The sequence below is a fragment of the Carassius auratus genome, chromosome 21, assembly GCF_003368295.1.
Source record: "Carassius auratus strain Wakin chromosome 21, ASM336829v1, whole genome shotgun sequence".
Taxonomy (NCBI): Eukaryota; Metazoa; Chordata; class Actinopteri; order Cypriniformes; family Cyprinidae; genus Carassius; species Carassius auratus.
In genome coordinates, this window is record NC_039263.1 from 11578558 (window position 1) to 11594443 (window position 15886).

At 34.9% G+C, this 15886-nt stretch overlaps 1 protein-coding gene across 14 annotated transcripts in view; it reads left to right on the forward strand.

Moving 5' to 3' along the window:
• nrxn2a (neurexin 2a) overlaps positions 1-15886 on the forward strand; it is a 336553-nt gene that overhangs the window by 95234 nt on the left and 225433 nt on the right. For all 14 annotated transcript variants that reach the window (XM_026195944.1, XM_026195946.1, XM_026195947.1 and 11 more), the window contains one exon: positions 13043-13344. In XM_026195944.1, coding sequence (XP_026051729.1) covers positions 13043-13344 — 302 coding nt within the window. The remainder of the gene's footprint in view (positions 1-13042; positions 13345-15886) is intronic.

The following is a 15886-nucleotide window of genomic DNA, read 5'->3' on the forward strand; positions in this document are numbered from 1 at the left end:
GCATGGTTTAGTTATTCGTTTTCAGCATGATGATCAAACTTATTATGCAGTTCTACTCGTTACATTTATCTAATTTTAGATTTTTTTTCTTCTGTTGATACAAAATGTTTAATTTTTTATTATTTTTTAGCTTCAGAATACAAGATTTGTATTTTATATATTATTGTATTTAATATTTGTCATTAATTACTCACCCTCGTTCCAAAACTGTAAGACCATTCATCTTCAGAACACAAATTAACATGTTTTTGACAGCAATGAATTTGAATAATTAATGACATGATTTTCATTTTTGGGTGAACTACCCCTTTAAATGTGTGTACAGTACGACAACTTAAGAGCACAACTGTATATATTTCAATTTTCCAGTGTTTTAAACTGATAAACAATGACTGGTAGCAGTCCAATGGAATAAAAATAATTGCACAGGTTGTTCTCTTTCGACAGATAATGATCGTCCCTTGAGGCTGCGATTGTGAGAATCTTTTCTCCTGTCTGTGAAATATGCTCATGCGACGATAATGATGGTTTGTTGATTGAAGCTCCCCAAGAGAAAGCTGCATGATAGTGCTGGAATATTGCCCGAATGGAATAGTGTTCTTGCCTGTATTTTAAACACAGCACCTTCATAGATATAAAGAATCAAAGATTGCCAGAATGTTTTCTATTGTTTTGCAACCAGATTGCATCACAGCAAAATTGGCCTTTTGTTTTCCTTTTTTTTTCTCATTAACTTTTATTTATGAGAGGCCCATGGCCTACGACAGAGATTATCTTTTTTTCACAGCAAGAGTCCAGATCAAGGGATAACCTGTTTGGAAGTCTATATGCTGCATTACAGCAGGAGATGAATTGCTTTGGAGATACGGGACTTTACCCAGGGTGCTGAGCAAGGCTGCTTGTGGAACAAATATTGTGAATGTCTATTGACCATACAGGACAAAATGTGAGAGAGAGGGATGTGAATTTACGATTGGGACTTTTATTTATAGTGTTCAGCATAGTTGGTCTTCTGCTAATTAATATTTTTGATGGAAGACACTTACTGTACCTTATGAACAGATGTAAAGATTGATTTATTTAATTGGGAAACTGTGTTTTCTTCTATTTTATATCGTGGCTGGCTAATTCTTGAACTGACATTTTGGAGCTATTAAAAGAAGTGGTTCACACAAAAATAAAAATTTGCTAAGAAATAACTTACCCCCATACCATTCAAGATGTAGATGAGTTTATTTCTTCATCGGAACAGATTTTGAGATTTTAACACCAATTGACCCTCTAGAATCCAAACAACTAATAAAAGTGACTCAATAATCCATAAACTAAAAAAGGTCATGGTTATAAAGAGAAATATTCACAGATCGATTCATTTTGATGTGAGAGGACAACAGAGGATGATTTTTCACTATGGGTTTTGTATTCATATTTTGGCCAGAAGTGAAGTTGAAAGTTAAAACACCTTAATGATGTATTTGACAGACATTTGTCAGTTGATGGGCTCGAAGTCATGTGGATTACTTTAGGATTGTTGTGATGTTTTTATCAGCTGTTTGGTGTTTCATTCTGACAGCACCCATTTACTGCAGATGAATCCATTGGTGTGCAAGTGATGTAAAGCTACATTTCTTCAAATCAGTTCCAATGAAAATAATGACAATAAACTCATCAACATCTTTGATGAACTGAGGGTAGGTAAATTAAAATTGTTGGTTTAGCTATTCCTAAAGACACAGTACCTGTGGTTGATCTGTGATACAGAGTTGGGAAAAATTCTAAATTAGAAAGTCGTCTACATTTCAGATTCACATTCAAATTGGCTGCAGCACACAGGATGTTAATTTGGAATGACATGGAAAAAGCATCCAATCTATTTTAAATAGTCACTACTTGTTAGACATTTTTATATTGAACTGTACTTCAGTGTAATTTAGTACTACTGAAACAATAGTCACAGCCAGCAATAAGGATTAAAATTTTGACAACAGCATCAGTCTGCTCTCCGTTCACTGTAATATAAACGATTAAAGTAGTAAATAAAAACGTGCATAAATATTCTTAATCTAGTATTTTATTTTATTTTATTTTCTATTATTTCTGAATGAAAATGTAATGTTCTATAATAAATGCTATATACAGTTACATGCTTTCTGGTCAAATTTGTGCTGTGAATGAGCCGGGAACGTATTATATTTTAATATAATATCCTTCTTTTAGTTTGAATTCTACTCAAATTCTCATTAGTTTTACATCATGTTTGTTTCAAATTCAGTTCAAGTTTAGAAACATCATTTTCAATTCATTTCTGAATAATGCTGAAGTCTGCTGTGATTTTAAACATCAATGTGAGATAAATTCCCTTCATTTTAGTGTTCATTACGTTTCTTTCACACAGTATGAGTTTTTAACAGTTGTTGGAGCCCTTTCATCAGATGGCTGGCAACCGTCTTCAATATGGTGACATAATGTTTGTATGAAAACTCCTCTCTTTTCCCTCTAAGGACAGATTTTATCTGTGAAATCCAGCAGAGCAAAGCAGCCTGTGGGTGCTTTTAATATTTTAAAGATGAGGCTTAATGACACCATAGGGCTGGGGAGGAGAAACATGTTCAGTAAAGACCAGTGAGACTCTGCTTTGAGCCTGTTGTCATCTTCCTCTGGGGAAACTTATTTCTGCTCTATTTCTCTCACAAATCAATTAAGTCATTATGCATTCCACGTTGAGCATGTGCATATACATGTCCTTAATATGAATCTAGATTATGTGTGCTGCGTGTGTGTGCGTGTGTGTGTGTGTAGGCAGTGCCATTAGGTACACTGTAGAACAAGATTTCATGCTAAGCCTCAAAAATTACAGTTTGAAGCAAAAGGGTCATGTGGATTGTAAATAGAACTTTCAAAGGGCATCTATTAACTAATATATTTACATTGTAATTATGTATATGTATGTATTTTTCTCTCTGGGTATCTGTGGTTGACTGATATTGTCTTTTTGACACCCAATGACGATGTCTTAGAGAGCAGCATGGCCAATCTATCCGTTGTATGTGTATATATATATATATTTTTAAAATCTCATAGCTGGATCCAACTAAGTCTGCAAGGTTTGTACAAATGAAATGTTTATTAGACATTCAAATAACTATATATAAATGCATATTAGCTGAATTCTGATGGTAAACGAGAAAGTATTCTGTTTTTGCCTTTCTATTTCTAACAAAATAAAAGCCATAGAATCTATTTGTTGTATGTTAATACAATTAATAATAATCCTCTTGCATGCTATAATGATTAGTTGTTTATTTATTTTCAAATTTTTTTAATGTAATTTTTTATATTTATTCGGTCATGTGTTACGTAATAAAACTAATAGTAATTGATCAAAAGACTGCTTGCATGCTTAACAAACAAAAAAGTGTGTGCATGTGATATTTATTTTGTATTTGTATTTATATATGTTATGTAACAAAATTATGAATAATAATATTATTAATAATATCTTGTTAATTTATGCATGTATGCATTTATGTACTTATTTATTTATTGTATTTATGCAATAAAATGAGTAATACTCCCCTTGCATGCTTAATAAACAAGAAAACATGTACAGTATTTATTTATTTTGTGTATGTTATTTAATAAAATTAATAATAGTCCCCTTACCTACTAAACAGACAAGGAAATATTTATTTTTACATTTTATATATGTTTTTTTTTTAATTGAATCTCTATTTATTTAGTCGTGTTAAGTAATAAAATGAATAATAAATGTTCCAAGATCTGTTTGCATCCTAAACAAACAAGAAAATATTTGTTTGTTGATTAAATTTTTTATTTGTAATTTTTTTTTTAAGTTATTCTGTTTTTATGTATATATTTGTTTTTTGGTCAGGTGTTATGTTGCCCCCACTGAAAACACTGGTGCTAGTTTTACTATTGTTGATTTAGTGCTCTTTGAATGCTGCTGTCCCTTGACGCACATTACTGTCATGGTCAGTCTCATCTTCTATCTGCACACAGGGGGAAATAGCAGTTAACTCCAACAGATATGCTTTCTCTTGTCCTCTCTTTCTGTGTGTCTCTCTCTCTCATAGTCAAGTTTAATCTGCAAACCAAATGGCTTCGGCTGCTGCAGGGCCTTGACTTAATCAGCTGTTGATATTTCTCTCTCTCGCTCTCTCTCTCCACAAGCAGTGGAGACAAACCAACCTGTCAGAAAAAGCGACACATAAACACACCGCCACAGATGACATTAAAAATGAGTTCTGTGTCGTATTTGTCCCTGTTGTCTCTTCAGAAGCAGTGAGGTTGGAGCGTGTGTGTGTCTTTAATTGGACATGTCTGCTTCAGATCCGCACTTTGAGCTCAGCCAGGCAGAGGGAGAGGTTGTGATGAGAGCCTCAGATGCTGCATCCTCGGAAGAGGACACAGTTTGCTGGAATAATAACACTCTCAAGATTACATTTGGATTGCCATTATTTCCCACTGTGCAGCATTCAGTCGGTCTTTACAGTGTGGCCTGTGTCTTCTCTCCCATCGGCCGCCTGCTTATTTACAGGGGCTTTATCATTATTGTTTTCAATTGCTTCAATTTTCTTTTCACTTGCTTTATTTTGTTCAATACCTTGTAATAATTTGGCACAATCCAAATTCTGCAAATACTGCCACTTTTTTTCACAAACGTGCGTTTTCTGTGGGAAAAAGAGTTTGGATTGTAATGTTTGATGGGAATCATAGCTCACGAAGAGATTTTGAGCGAGTCACAATCCGTTTTCAGTAATGATTCTAAAATACATTTAAATTGTGACTTCAAGTCTCACAGCTGTAGACTTTGATTGGGTTTTGGGTGTTATAAAATAAAGCCATTTGACTCCAAGTTGATTTTATTTATTTTATTTTTATTTTGAGTGAAACAAGTTACTCTTATGAATCAATTATTTTTAGTGATTTAATAACATAAAACACAGCTAGTGTAGTTTAATTCCTGAACAAGTGACTGAGTTTTTCTTTTCTTTTTTCTTTTGTGAATAAAAAGAATAGAATTATGTTTGTTTTTGTGAAAAGTGGGGACATCCCATAGGCGTAATGGTTTTTGAACTTTACAAACTGTATATTCTAAGGCCCTACACCAACCCTACACCTAACCCTAACCCTCACAGGAAACTTTGGCCATTTTTACTTTCTCAGAAAAACTCGTTCTGTATGATTTATAAGCATTTTGAACAATGGGGACATGGGTTATGTCCTCATATGTCACCCTCTCCTTGTAATACCTGTGTCATACCCATGTCATTATAAAGAGTTGAGTCCTGATATGTCACAAAAACAAGAGCACACACACACACACATATATAAAGCTTCATTCATTCATTCATTCATTTTTTTTTTTTTTTTTTAAATCAACATTTGAATGTTGGCACGTTCCATCAAAGAAACAATATTTTGAACCAAAAGAAATAGCATTTTTGTTGAAGTATGAATCTATCAAAACCTCCAAATCTTGCACAGCATCAATATTTCTCACTGTAATGGCTGTTTTGATTCATATGCGGCTGAATATTGGTGATCATGTTAGTCTGTGAGCAACATCGCCCATGAAAAGAAATATACAAAAAAAAATTGAAATACGTTTATTTTCTGCTAATTATATTACAAATCCATGTACAATACATATTTATGTGCTTAATAAAAATACCCTGCATTTGTACTTGTGGTACTTAAAGTCTGCTAAATTGGAACAACTAACTTTGTGCTTTAATAGTGAGAGCTGAGGTATATTATACAGAGATCATACAGTCCTTAATAACAGTCAAATTAAAACACATTTTAGGAATAATATTTAGAAATATGCATTGTGCGATAAATACTCCAAATAAACTAAATTCTTATGTGATACTTCAATAAATGTGTCAATGGATTTGTACTTAGTATGAAATAAATGTATTTTTAATAAATTATGGCAGGGTTTTAAAAGGGTTTTTAAAAGGTTTTTTTTTTTTTTTTTTTTTTTTTGGCAGAGAGAGTTCAAATAATATACAACGTACTATAAATCATTTTGCAGAACTGGAACCAAAATTGCTGTTGGTCATGATTCCAATGCTTGTTAGCCAATAGATAAAAACTAGTTTTTGTCAGATTTAGCCTGACTCCATCCTCAATCACTAATGCCCTCAATGCCATTTTTGCTGCACTGCACACTAAATTGCACTCTGTATCTGTAATGTTTTGTCCTTCACATCCCTTTTCAATAAACAGAAATATTAATAATTCTTTTATCACTCCGATTCTGAATTGTTTGTGAGCCAGAATCGCTTGAGAACGACTCTGTGAATGGCTTTCTTTCCCTCCCACCCCTAGTTTGATCATAAGTCCCCGCAATCCATGTCATGTCCTCCCTCTCTGTCATTCTCTCCAGCTCATAACCTCGTTGCCTTTCTTTTCCTTCTCCCAGTCTGTCGCTGTTGATTTCACACCCCCTCTCATTTAGTGTTAGTGTTTTCATATCTGAGACATGGACATTAGTGTGTAATGACAGTAAGTCTTGACGCCTAAAGAACTGATTGCTCCAGTCCTGTCATATCAAAGACACAAAGGAGTCTTAAGTAAATAAATCAGGCTATTCTGCTCCAGCCTACACCGAGAGCATCCTGACAGCGCGCTCTGAAGGTCTGGGGTGAACACTGTTTATTTCTCTCATCTCTTTTGAAGTTTGAGATCGGAGGCTGGACATGAAGATTTAGACGTCTCATCAGCAACACCACATATCTGCACATAACTAAAGCTGGCTTTACTGGCTCTGTGTAAAGGGGTGATTCCAGTGGCTGTTGTTTTGCTCAGTTTTCCTCTGGCTTGGCCTGAAGGAGAGTGTCATTAATGCTGTAACAGTAGAGTGTGTTTATTCGGCGCTTTTAAGGGAAAATTTCCCCATTTACTCAAATGCTGACCACGGTGAATGTAAATAGCCATTAGTCAGAACTAGCAGACACGTAACCTGTCAAATTAATGCTAAACCTGCATTTCAGATCATTTTTGGACTATTAGGCTCAACAGTAAAGATGGCCAGATGGCCCCGGGCCAGAAAGAGTTTCAGGCCAGTTCACAAAACTGTCACTCACCCCTTTTGGGTCATGTACTGTACATGTACTTGTTTGTACAATCAACAAATAAAGAAATACATTTCTTATTTGACTACTAAAAGACAGCATGGAATCAAATTTGACCCTATGAACTTTCATAACATCCCTAGTTGTTGAGCACGATTCTCACTGCACTTAAAAAACAGTTTATATTCATAATGTTTCATCAAAATGTAATCACATTCTCTGATATCAAGAACTTCTATTATTGACCAATAATATCATGTCCGAACTATAATATTTATAACTTGATTTCTCCTCCTACCAACCAATTTCCTGATGAAATGAAGTCACAGTATGCTGTTAAATGCATCACATTATGAATGTTAAATGTGTTGCATGCATTTTTGAGGTTCCATATAAAAAATAAAAAATATCTATTCTATTCTGTTCTGTTCTGTTGTTCTATTCGGTCCCACTTTATAGGGGTGAGTAATTTTATTTCATGGTAATGTTATATCACACTATAGTTGTATGTGTTTTAAATAATGTATTGGTGGTACCATAGAAATGTCATAATTCTTATCATCAGCATCAGCGTCACAAAAAATAATACTAGCCTACAAAAAATGAAGACAAGTAAACAGTCTGTGATTAAATTAGAAAAAAAGTAATTACAAGCAATAGGACAAAAAAAAAAAAGTACAGTAAAACAAAAAAAAATAAGAAATGCTAAAAACACTGTATGAATGAATCAAATGTATAAAAACACCTTCACTGTGTAAATTAAATATATATTTCTTCTTATAAAGTTACGGAAATTATTTAGATTTTCTTTCTTTTGTTTTTCTCTTTCTTTAGACTGCTGTCACTTTAAGAGCTGCGCAGATCCAATATAATGTTAGACGTGTTTTCTTTCTTAAGACCTAAATGAACATGTTTACGAGGATACTTGCAAAGACGGACATTTTGTAACATATAAGTTTGTGTATTTAACCATTCAAGGCCTATAAAGCAGCAAAAATAATTCTGTTCAATACTCCTGTGTACTTTGAGCACTGTCTTAACGTGCGCTTGCCTCTCTGACAGCATTCAGAAACTCAGACATCTCAGACAGCACGCGCATACAACGGAACGAGTTCTCTTTTGCTGCTGATGGCCTTTAATTGGCTTAAAATCACTTGTTTTTCATTTGCAATGCTTAAAAACGTGTGAAAATGATACGTTTTCATGAACACGCAGTACAGAAATGTCACATGAGCGTGTAACCCACGATAGAGACAGTAGTCCAGAATCTCTACTCGTTGACAAATTTATACCGGTTAATCATGTTTACCGGGATCTCACCCACCCCTACAGTGTTCTTACATTTAAAGTAATCATTTGGTACAATGAACTTATTGTGTACATATATGTTTTTATATTGTACTTTTTATTTTGTATAAAATATATATATATATATATATATATATATATATATATATATATATATATATATATATATATATATATATATATATACACCTGGATGTAATTCCATCTGTAATTCCATATCTAGTGCAGAAATAAGTTTTAAAAATTTATATATATATATATATATATATATATATTTTTTTTTTTTTATATTACAAATAATATCTGCCTTTGGGGTAGCACAATTTCTGTGATTTTACTAACTGTCTAAACAGATCTAAAGATGATCTAAGGGTTCATTTGCAGGGTATACTGCTTATGTACATAACAGCAGCCTACATATCCATACACAAATAATCACACACTAAAAATAATCAGACAAGTCATTTTTTTATGAATATTACATTTATCATAAAATACAGTATGTTTAATCAAAACTATTTACTGTTTGTTTTACAATGTCTAGCTCTGCCATTTACCTTTCTTTTTAAAACTACTCATTGGTGTTAGTTGTCAGAGCCTTGATCATATCTTCTGACCAAAACCTTCAGAAGTACAGTACTCCAGTGGTGTATGATTGGAGACTGCATCTTTAGTGATATCCTTATCAGAGAAATTTATGTTGAGACAGATAAAAATCCTTTATCAGACACCTCTACCTGTTATGTTGTGAATGGTATGGTTTTGTTGGAATGATATGCATATAATCATCAGATGGGCCAACAAAAATGGGTTCAAGGCAATGGCATTTTTTTGGTGAAAAAAAAAAAAAAAAAAACCTTACCTGTCTAATAGCTTTCTGAAATGGAAATAACCCTGATTATTTTCAAGACTAAATAATCTTGATGCAAGTCAAACCCAATCATATTTAAATATTTTAAAGAATTCACCAATTTTGCAGAAATCACACATTTCACAGAATTCACACATTCCACAGATTTCAAACAATACAGTCTGATAGCTTATTGTGCTCTACTTATCACGATAATATCACGTATAACCCCCACATTAGAGAACATTTTCACCTTATTATTTACTGTAATATTCGTTTAATTTGCAATAAAATTCAAAATTATAACAAATAAGACATTACAAATCAATATTGTATTTTGTCACTGACAAAAATGGTCTAAAAGTATGTTGCTGTCAAATTAGATGTACAGTTCATTTATGTAATATGTAAGGTGTACAGGCAAAATTTGCTACTGCTCTAGCCCAATGTCAGTGTGATCTACACATTGTACTGATCAAAAAAATGACCTTTTATTCTATTCCTCACTCTACAAAGATACAGTTGTATTCAGCATGTCGAAGTTGTTAAAAACAGTAGTATCAAAATACAATTCCTGCATGACAAACAAACAGCTATCAACTGCTTATGAACCTGAATTTGATCAGCTTCCTGCTGCCCATATACAGTTGGGCTTCACTGTAAACATGCAAAAAGATCGACAGGCATCTGTTTGGTGAATCAGAACAAATCTGACTATGGATATTTTATATTCCATTAAAAAAAGATTAGACACGGCACCTTTAATGCAAACCAAGCTTTCTGTCTGCGAATATATTTGAGTCACAATTCATTTGTCAGAAGCTTGTTACTATCTGACTAAATTTGCTGCTGCAGCGGTAACATCTAAGGCACTTTCTGGTTGCACTTTTGAAAAGTTTAAAGCTTCTCTGATATTGTCGAGTCCCATCATGTCACGTCGGTTTATTGTTAGAAACATTACCTTATACTTAGTCATAGCCCTGTGTTTTGTGGGTCATATTCTCTTTGCGTCACCCTGTAGTCAGTGAGAAAAAAAAAACCCTCTTAAGCACACATGGCTCAGCAGGGGCTTGGTTTCTGTCATCTCTTAAAGAGTTCCACTCTGCGTGGTAGGTCTGCTTGTTGTGGAACACGCTCTGGCTGTTTATTCTCCAGTGAACCAAGTGGCACTATGATAAGATTCTGCCACTGTAATTTTGCAAGGTCAAATTTCCTTGGTGAAGATGTCTGGTTGGTTGATTCCTGCCCAGTCGTTTCTTTCCTAACTGATGGTCTGAGCCTTCGTGCTTGATGAAATATCACAAGTCTTCAAATTAATGCTATGCTCTGCTGGTTAAACCTGGAATGGAATATTTCATACTATTTTTAGCAGCTGAGCAGGTTATGTATGCATATCTGAAGGACGAATATTGCTGTTCCGGTGCTGTAAAATAAGATTGTCTGAGATATGTTGGCGGAAACTTGATAGATTTTGTAGACATGTATCAATTAAATGAAAAATGACTTCATCCGGTGTTATAAACAATTTGGTCTGCCTCTTGAAGTGAGTACATCTAGGATCCCAGGAGGCTGTTTGTAATGCCTGATTGAAAGCCATTAGAATTGGTGTGGTTGTGTATGGTGTAGGTTAAGTTAGTGTTCTATGCTATGCTAGTGGTACTATATCTTTCATGTAGTTATTATTTTGTCAAGTCATATTTATCAATTTTAGTACATTTTACTAAGTTAGCATGTGGGTTTAGTCGAAATAAATAACATTGTAGTAACTTTGTTTCTTTTTGTGCAGATGCTAGATTTAAAATTGCATTTACCAGATCATTAAAATGTTTGGCGTCAGTAATTATTTATTTATTTTTATTTTTTTTAATTTAAAAAATGTAAATAAAAAAATAAAACCGATAACTGTAACTTTTTATCTCACACTTCAGATTTTTTTTTTTTTTTGAAAATTTTGAGTTTACATCTCTCAGTTTTGAATTGTGTGCTATAAATAGTGGTATAAAGGCAGAATTGCGAGAAGTTTGTTTTTCGTATAATTGCAAGTTTATATCTCAATTCTAAATAAGGTCCCAATTGTGAGATATAAACTCGCAATTCTTTCTCAGAATTGTTAAAATATAAAGAAGTTTGTTTTTGGTATAGCACTTTATTTTACAGTCCTGTTCCTCATGTACATACTATGTACTTATTATAGTAATTACAATAACTATGCAATAACTAGGTACTAACCCTGAACCTACCCCTAAACCTAATCCTACCCCATGTAGTTACCTTGTATTACCAGAACTTTCTTAGATAAATACACTCTAAGTACACCATAAGTACATGTACTGTAAAATAAAGTGCAACCTTGTTTATTTCTCGCAGTTGTGAGTTTATATCACGCAATTCTAAGAAAAAGTTGCGTTTTTTGTATTACGCAAATAAAAATAAATGATTCATGGCCTCATATAAAGAAGTTTGTTCTTTTTCTCGCAATTGTGAGTTTATATCACGCAATTCTAAGAAAAAGTAGCTTTTTTTTATTACTCAAATAAAAATAAATGAACCTGCAGGGTTTCAGTTTACTGATGTCCTTCCACTGTTTAGCTTCAGCTGAAGCAGATCAGTCTCTGATAAACTATGATTTGGATTGTTAATATCTTGCAGTCTTATTTTTTTCTTGTCATTTTCTTCAACAGTATATTTAAATGACTGTCATTTAATTACCACCATGATGTAACAGTAGGTTTTGTTGACTATATTCAAACTGCCTGAGACTTCAACACTCTCCGCTGTGCTGTCTAGATGTTTTGAACAAATCTTATGTTAACACTCTGCCTTAAGAATCATGTCCAATTGGCGTCAGACTAACCCAAATCTAGGCTAATTACACAGGGCTTCCCTTTACATCACATAGGCAACCCACCGAATATTCGAGTTTGAAAATCTGTAGTAATGCACATCCCAAAAGATTAACAGGTGGTGGGGGCTAGACATAAGGCCAGAAAATAAGTGCAAAACTAACGAGCTGTCTGTGAAGGTGCTGATTTTTAACGACCTTAAATAATGAAGATGAGATATTTTGACAAGCAGCCTCCTCAGTCACCTACTTTCTTAATGACTGTATTTTGAAACTCTACCTCGTTCATCAAAGCTTTCACATCTTGCAGTGGCGTTCACAAATCAAACCGTTATTTAAAAGTGTGGCTGTGTTTTATTTCAGATTATTCCTGACAGCCCGTTTTCAGCTCGTTTAATTGCACACTCGCAGTTTAATTTCAGGACGGCAAGCTTTACATGCATAAATGACCTTCACGATTAGCTGATGCGAATGGCGCTGGGGGAGATTACGCTCATTTACATGTGTGACTTCACTCACCTCTGCGGTTCATGTCTACGGGAAGCGTGAATAAGGAAACATGGTAATCCAGTGAGATTTTCTCATGTCAAAGACATGTACAATGATTCATGCTTGCAGCTGTCTTGTACTGTTAATTTCTGGTTCGTTTATGCTTCATTTGAGCCAGTGGCCTTAAAACCCTCATTAGCGGAAATCACATCAAGGCTCAAGTCCTGCCTGAACATTTCTGGGTTGTAAAACCCGGTATGAGTATTTCACGTGCATTGCCATTTCATTAATTCTTTGTTTCCACTTGTTCATCCTAAAATGTTTGATTGGTTCTGTATGAGTCTATAAAACACAGATAATATAAAGAGGAGTCAGTTCTCATACCCTTGGTCCAAATCCATCCCAGCTCTAATGACCTTCCCTTGCCTTTTTCTTTCTCCCTTCAACAAGGCCAAGTGGAGTCAGTGGCCACGTTCAAGGGTAATGAGTTCTTCAGCTACGACCTGTCCCAAAAGCCTATCCAGAGCAGCACAGATGAAATCACCCTGTCCTTCCGGACGCTGCAGCGAAACGGCCTCCTGCTCCACACCGGCAAATCTGCAGACTATGTCAACCTGTCTCTGAAAAGTGGGGCCGTGTGCCTGGTCATCAACCTGGGCTCCGGTGCCTTCGAGGCTCTGGTGGAGCCATCCGATGGCAAGTTCAACGATAACGCATGGCACGCGGTCCGCGTGTCCCGCAACCTACGTCAGGTAACGTTCACCTTTGCGCATCGTGACTCCACAGGGTGCTTCATTTGATTTTTTAAACATTTTTGATGACTATACTTTGGTCAACTTGTGTTATTAGATAAAGTAAATGTATAAATGCATAACTGCAGTATTAACTGTTGAAACTGCTTTTAGCGATTTCTGAACAAGTAATAAAACTTTGAGTTAGTTTTGACTAACAAGTGGAGGTTGCAATGAGATTGTATTTCACTACAGCAAGTTTCAATTCAATGTGAATCTTTCATTTAGCTATAAAATGCTATAATTTCTTCTGAAATTATTGTTATTTCACATATGATTTTAGCTTTAAATCCTGCGATACCAAGAGCATATTGGTTGTAGTAAAAAGTGAATTTTAGACTGCAAGTTTGCACTCTGTGGGAAGGGGTCATTTTAAAGCGAGCAGACAAATTTACTTCAGGAAGGACCCATTAATTAGGCTTTTAGCAAAGGGAACTTAATGGAAGTGATTTATTTTTTTAACCCAACAGGATGTGTCATTTATATATTTACAGATTTTGCAGAAATGTGTCTTAAAAACTGTAAATAAATGTATTTTGTTCATTTATTTATTTATTTTTAACTTCTGGTTCCTGAACTCAGTGGATGTTGGGTTATTGATTAAATGCCTGAAATAAGGTATGTGGTTTAACACAAGCTCATAATATTTTTTTATTTTATTCTATGACATAAAAATGCATCAGTAATACGATGTCTTGCTCGTTTGCTAACAAATTGCCAAATAGGGCTACAAAAGAAGTTAAGAAGGGACATTAAACATCATTACGTCGAATAGGAAAGATAATTTGTTTCCTAGATCACTTTTACAGCCATGCTGTGTTAATACTTGTGCCCCTGCAAACTATTCTTACTCAAACGTTACAATTTGTAGATTTTAAATAGAAATTGAAAGAGCTGACAGCAATTTGTGTTGGTGATATTATAATCACAAGGCCTATGCTTAGCTTTGTACTTCTGATGATTGTATTTAAGCTTCAATAGTTTGTAAAAAAAAATTATTTGTAAAGATCTTGATGACCAAAAGATGAATCATGAACTTTTGTTGGTCCCAGAGCTTGGTTTCTGCAAAAATCCACAAGACTATGGAAAAGACCTGAAAAAATCTCCAGATAAAGTTCAGATTCAAAATAAAGAGCTCACTTCTGAATGGAATTTACCTCGAGATGAACTGTTTCAGTGGCCCAGGCAGTTGTTTTGGAGCTTGTCCAGCTCACAGTGCTAGCCGTCAGAGACTTAACAAGGTAATATGTAACTCTGATAGCAAAATAGATTTACATTTTAAGCACTGCACAAAATATTTCTGTTGTTGGACTCTTGGAGGGCTTTCAGGAATCTTCTTCACTGCCAGATTGAAGTACCATTAAGCCACAGGCTCTTCCAGACATAGAGGGCAGTGATAATTACCTTTCAGTTGCTACTAACCAGTACGGATATGTGTGTGTGTGTGTGTGTGTGTGTGTGTGTGTGTGTGTGTGTGTGTGCGAGTCCCTGGTGAAGAGGAGTGTTTTGATCTGGCGACTCCATTCAAGTCCAGACTGCACCGCTCTGTTTCGCCTGTGATTAAATCCACGACGGTGCACATGCTTCAATTACGCCGGAAAAATAATCTGTCTGCATTCAGCAAGATTTCCATCTTGCGGAGAAGGGGGAATGTTTACTATTTATCATTTAACCTAAGAGAAAAGAGGTCCCTCTAGCACAGCCTTCAAAAAGCAGCGTTCATAGTCGAGGCTGTTTTTTTTTTTCAGTGCCATTATCCTGATTGTTTTCAATCTGTTAATGCTGAACTATGATTATATGATAGGGTGCATCGTACAGAAACACACTATGCCTGCTCGCTTCTGCCGCCACTGATTATTTCTTCATTTGACTGCCGTAACCTTTAGCTCAAGTGTTGCTTACAGAGCAGAGCGCACCTTGCGTCTGTTAACGAACGAGCTGTTCTGCCACGACAAATTATGGAAGTACCGGGCTTGGCAACGCCGAGCAGGCATAAATGAGTGCATAACGGGTGTTGACATTTTTGCTTTTGTCATTCATTTACCTTGAATAACGAGTTAGTCGCTACTGCTGCTGTCATTCTTTATTCTAACGCCGCTGCCTCTGCAAGATCCCTCCTTCAAAACCCTCCCTGAACCATCTTGTTTGACAGATTAGTTGAATACTCTCTCTTTTTGTCTCTTTTACTAACACTGAAGCCTCTTAAGTGGATTTGTCATTGTTTTTCTTCTGCCTTTACCCCTTCAAATACTAACATGAAAACCTCCATGGAATGTGAGCCACCTGTTTGCCGTTGACAAGTGTCCAAAGAAATTAGGTATAAACGAACAGATTTGAACAATTTTTCCTGGGAAGATATATTCTAATGGAGGGCGGAGAAATTAAGTATCATTTCGTGGCATGGTTAAATTTGCTTTTAAATTGCCAGTAAGTCATTTTCAATCCTTTTAAAGCATCTGTGGAGTTTATGGTATGTAATTTTACTCTCCCTCCTTGTTTTTTT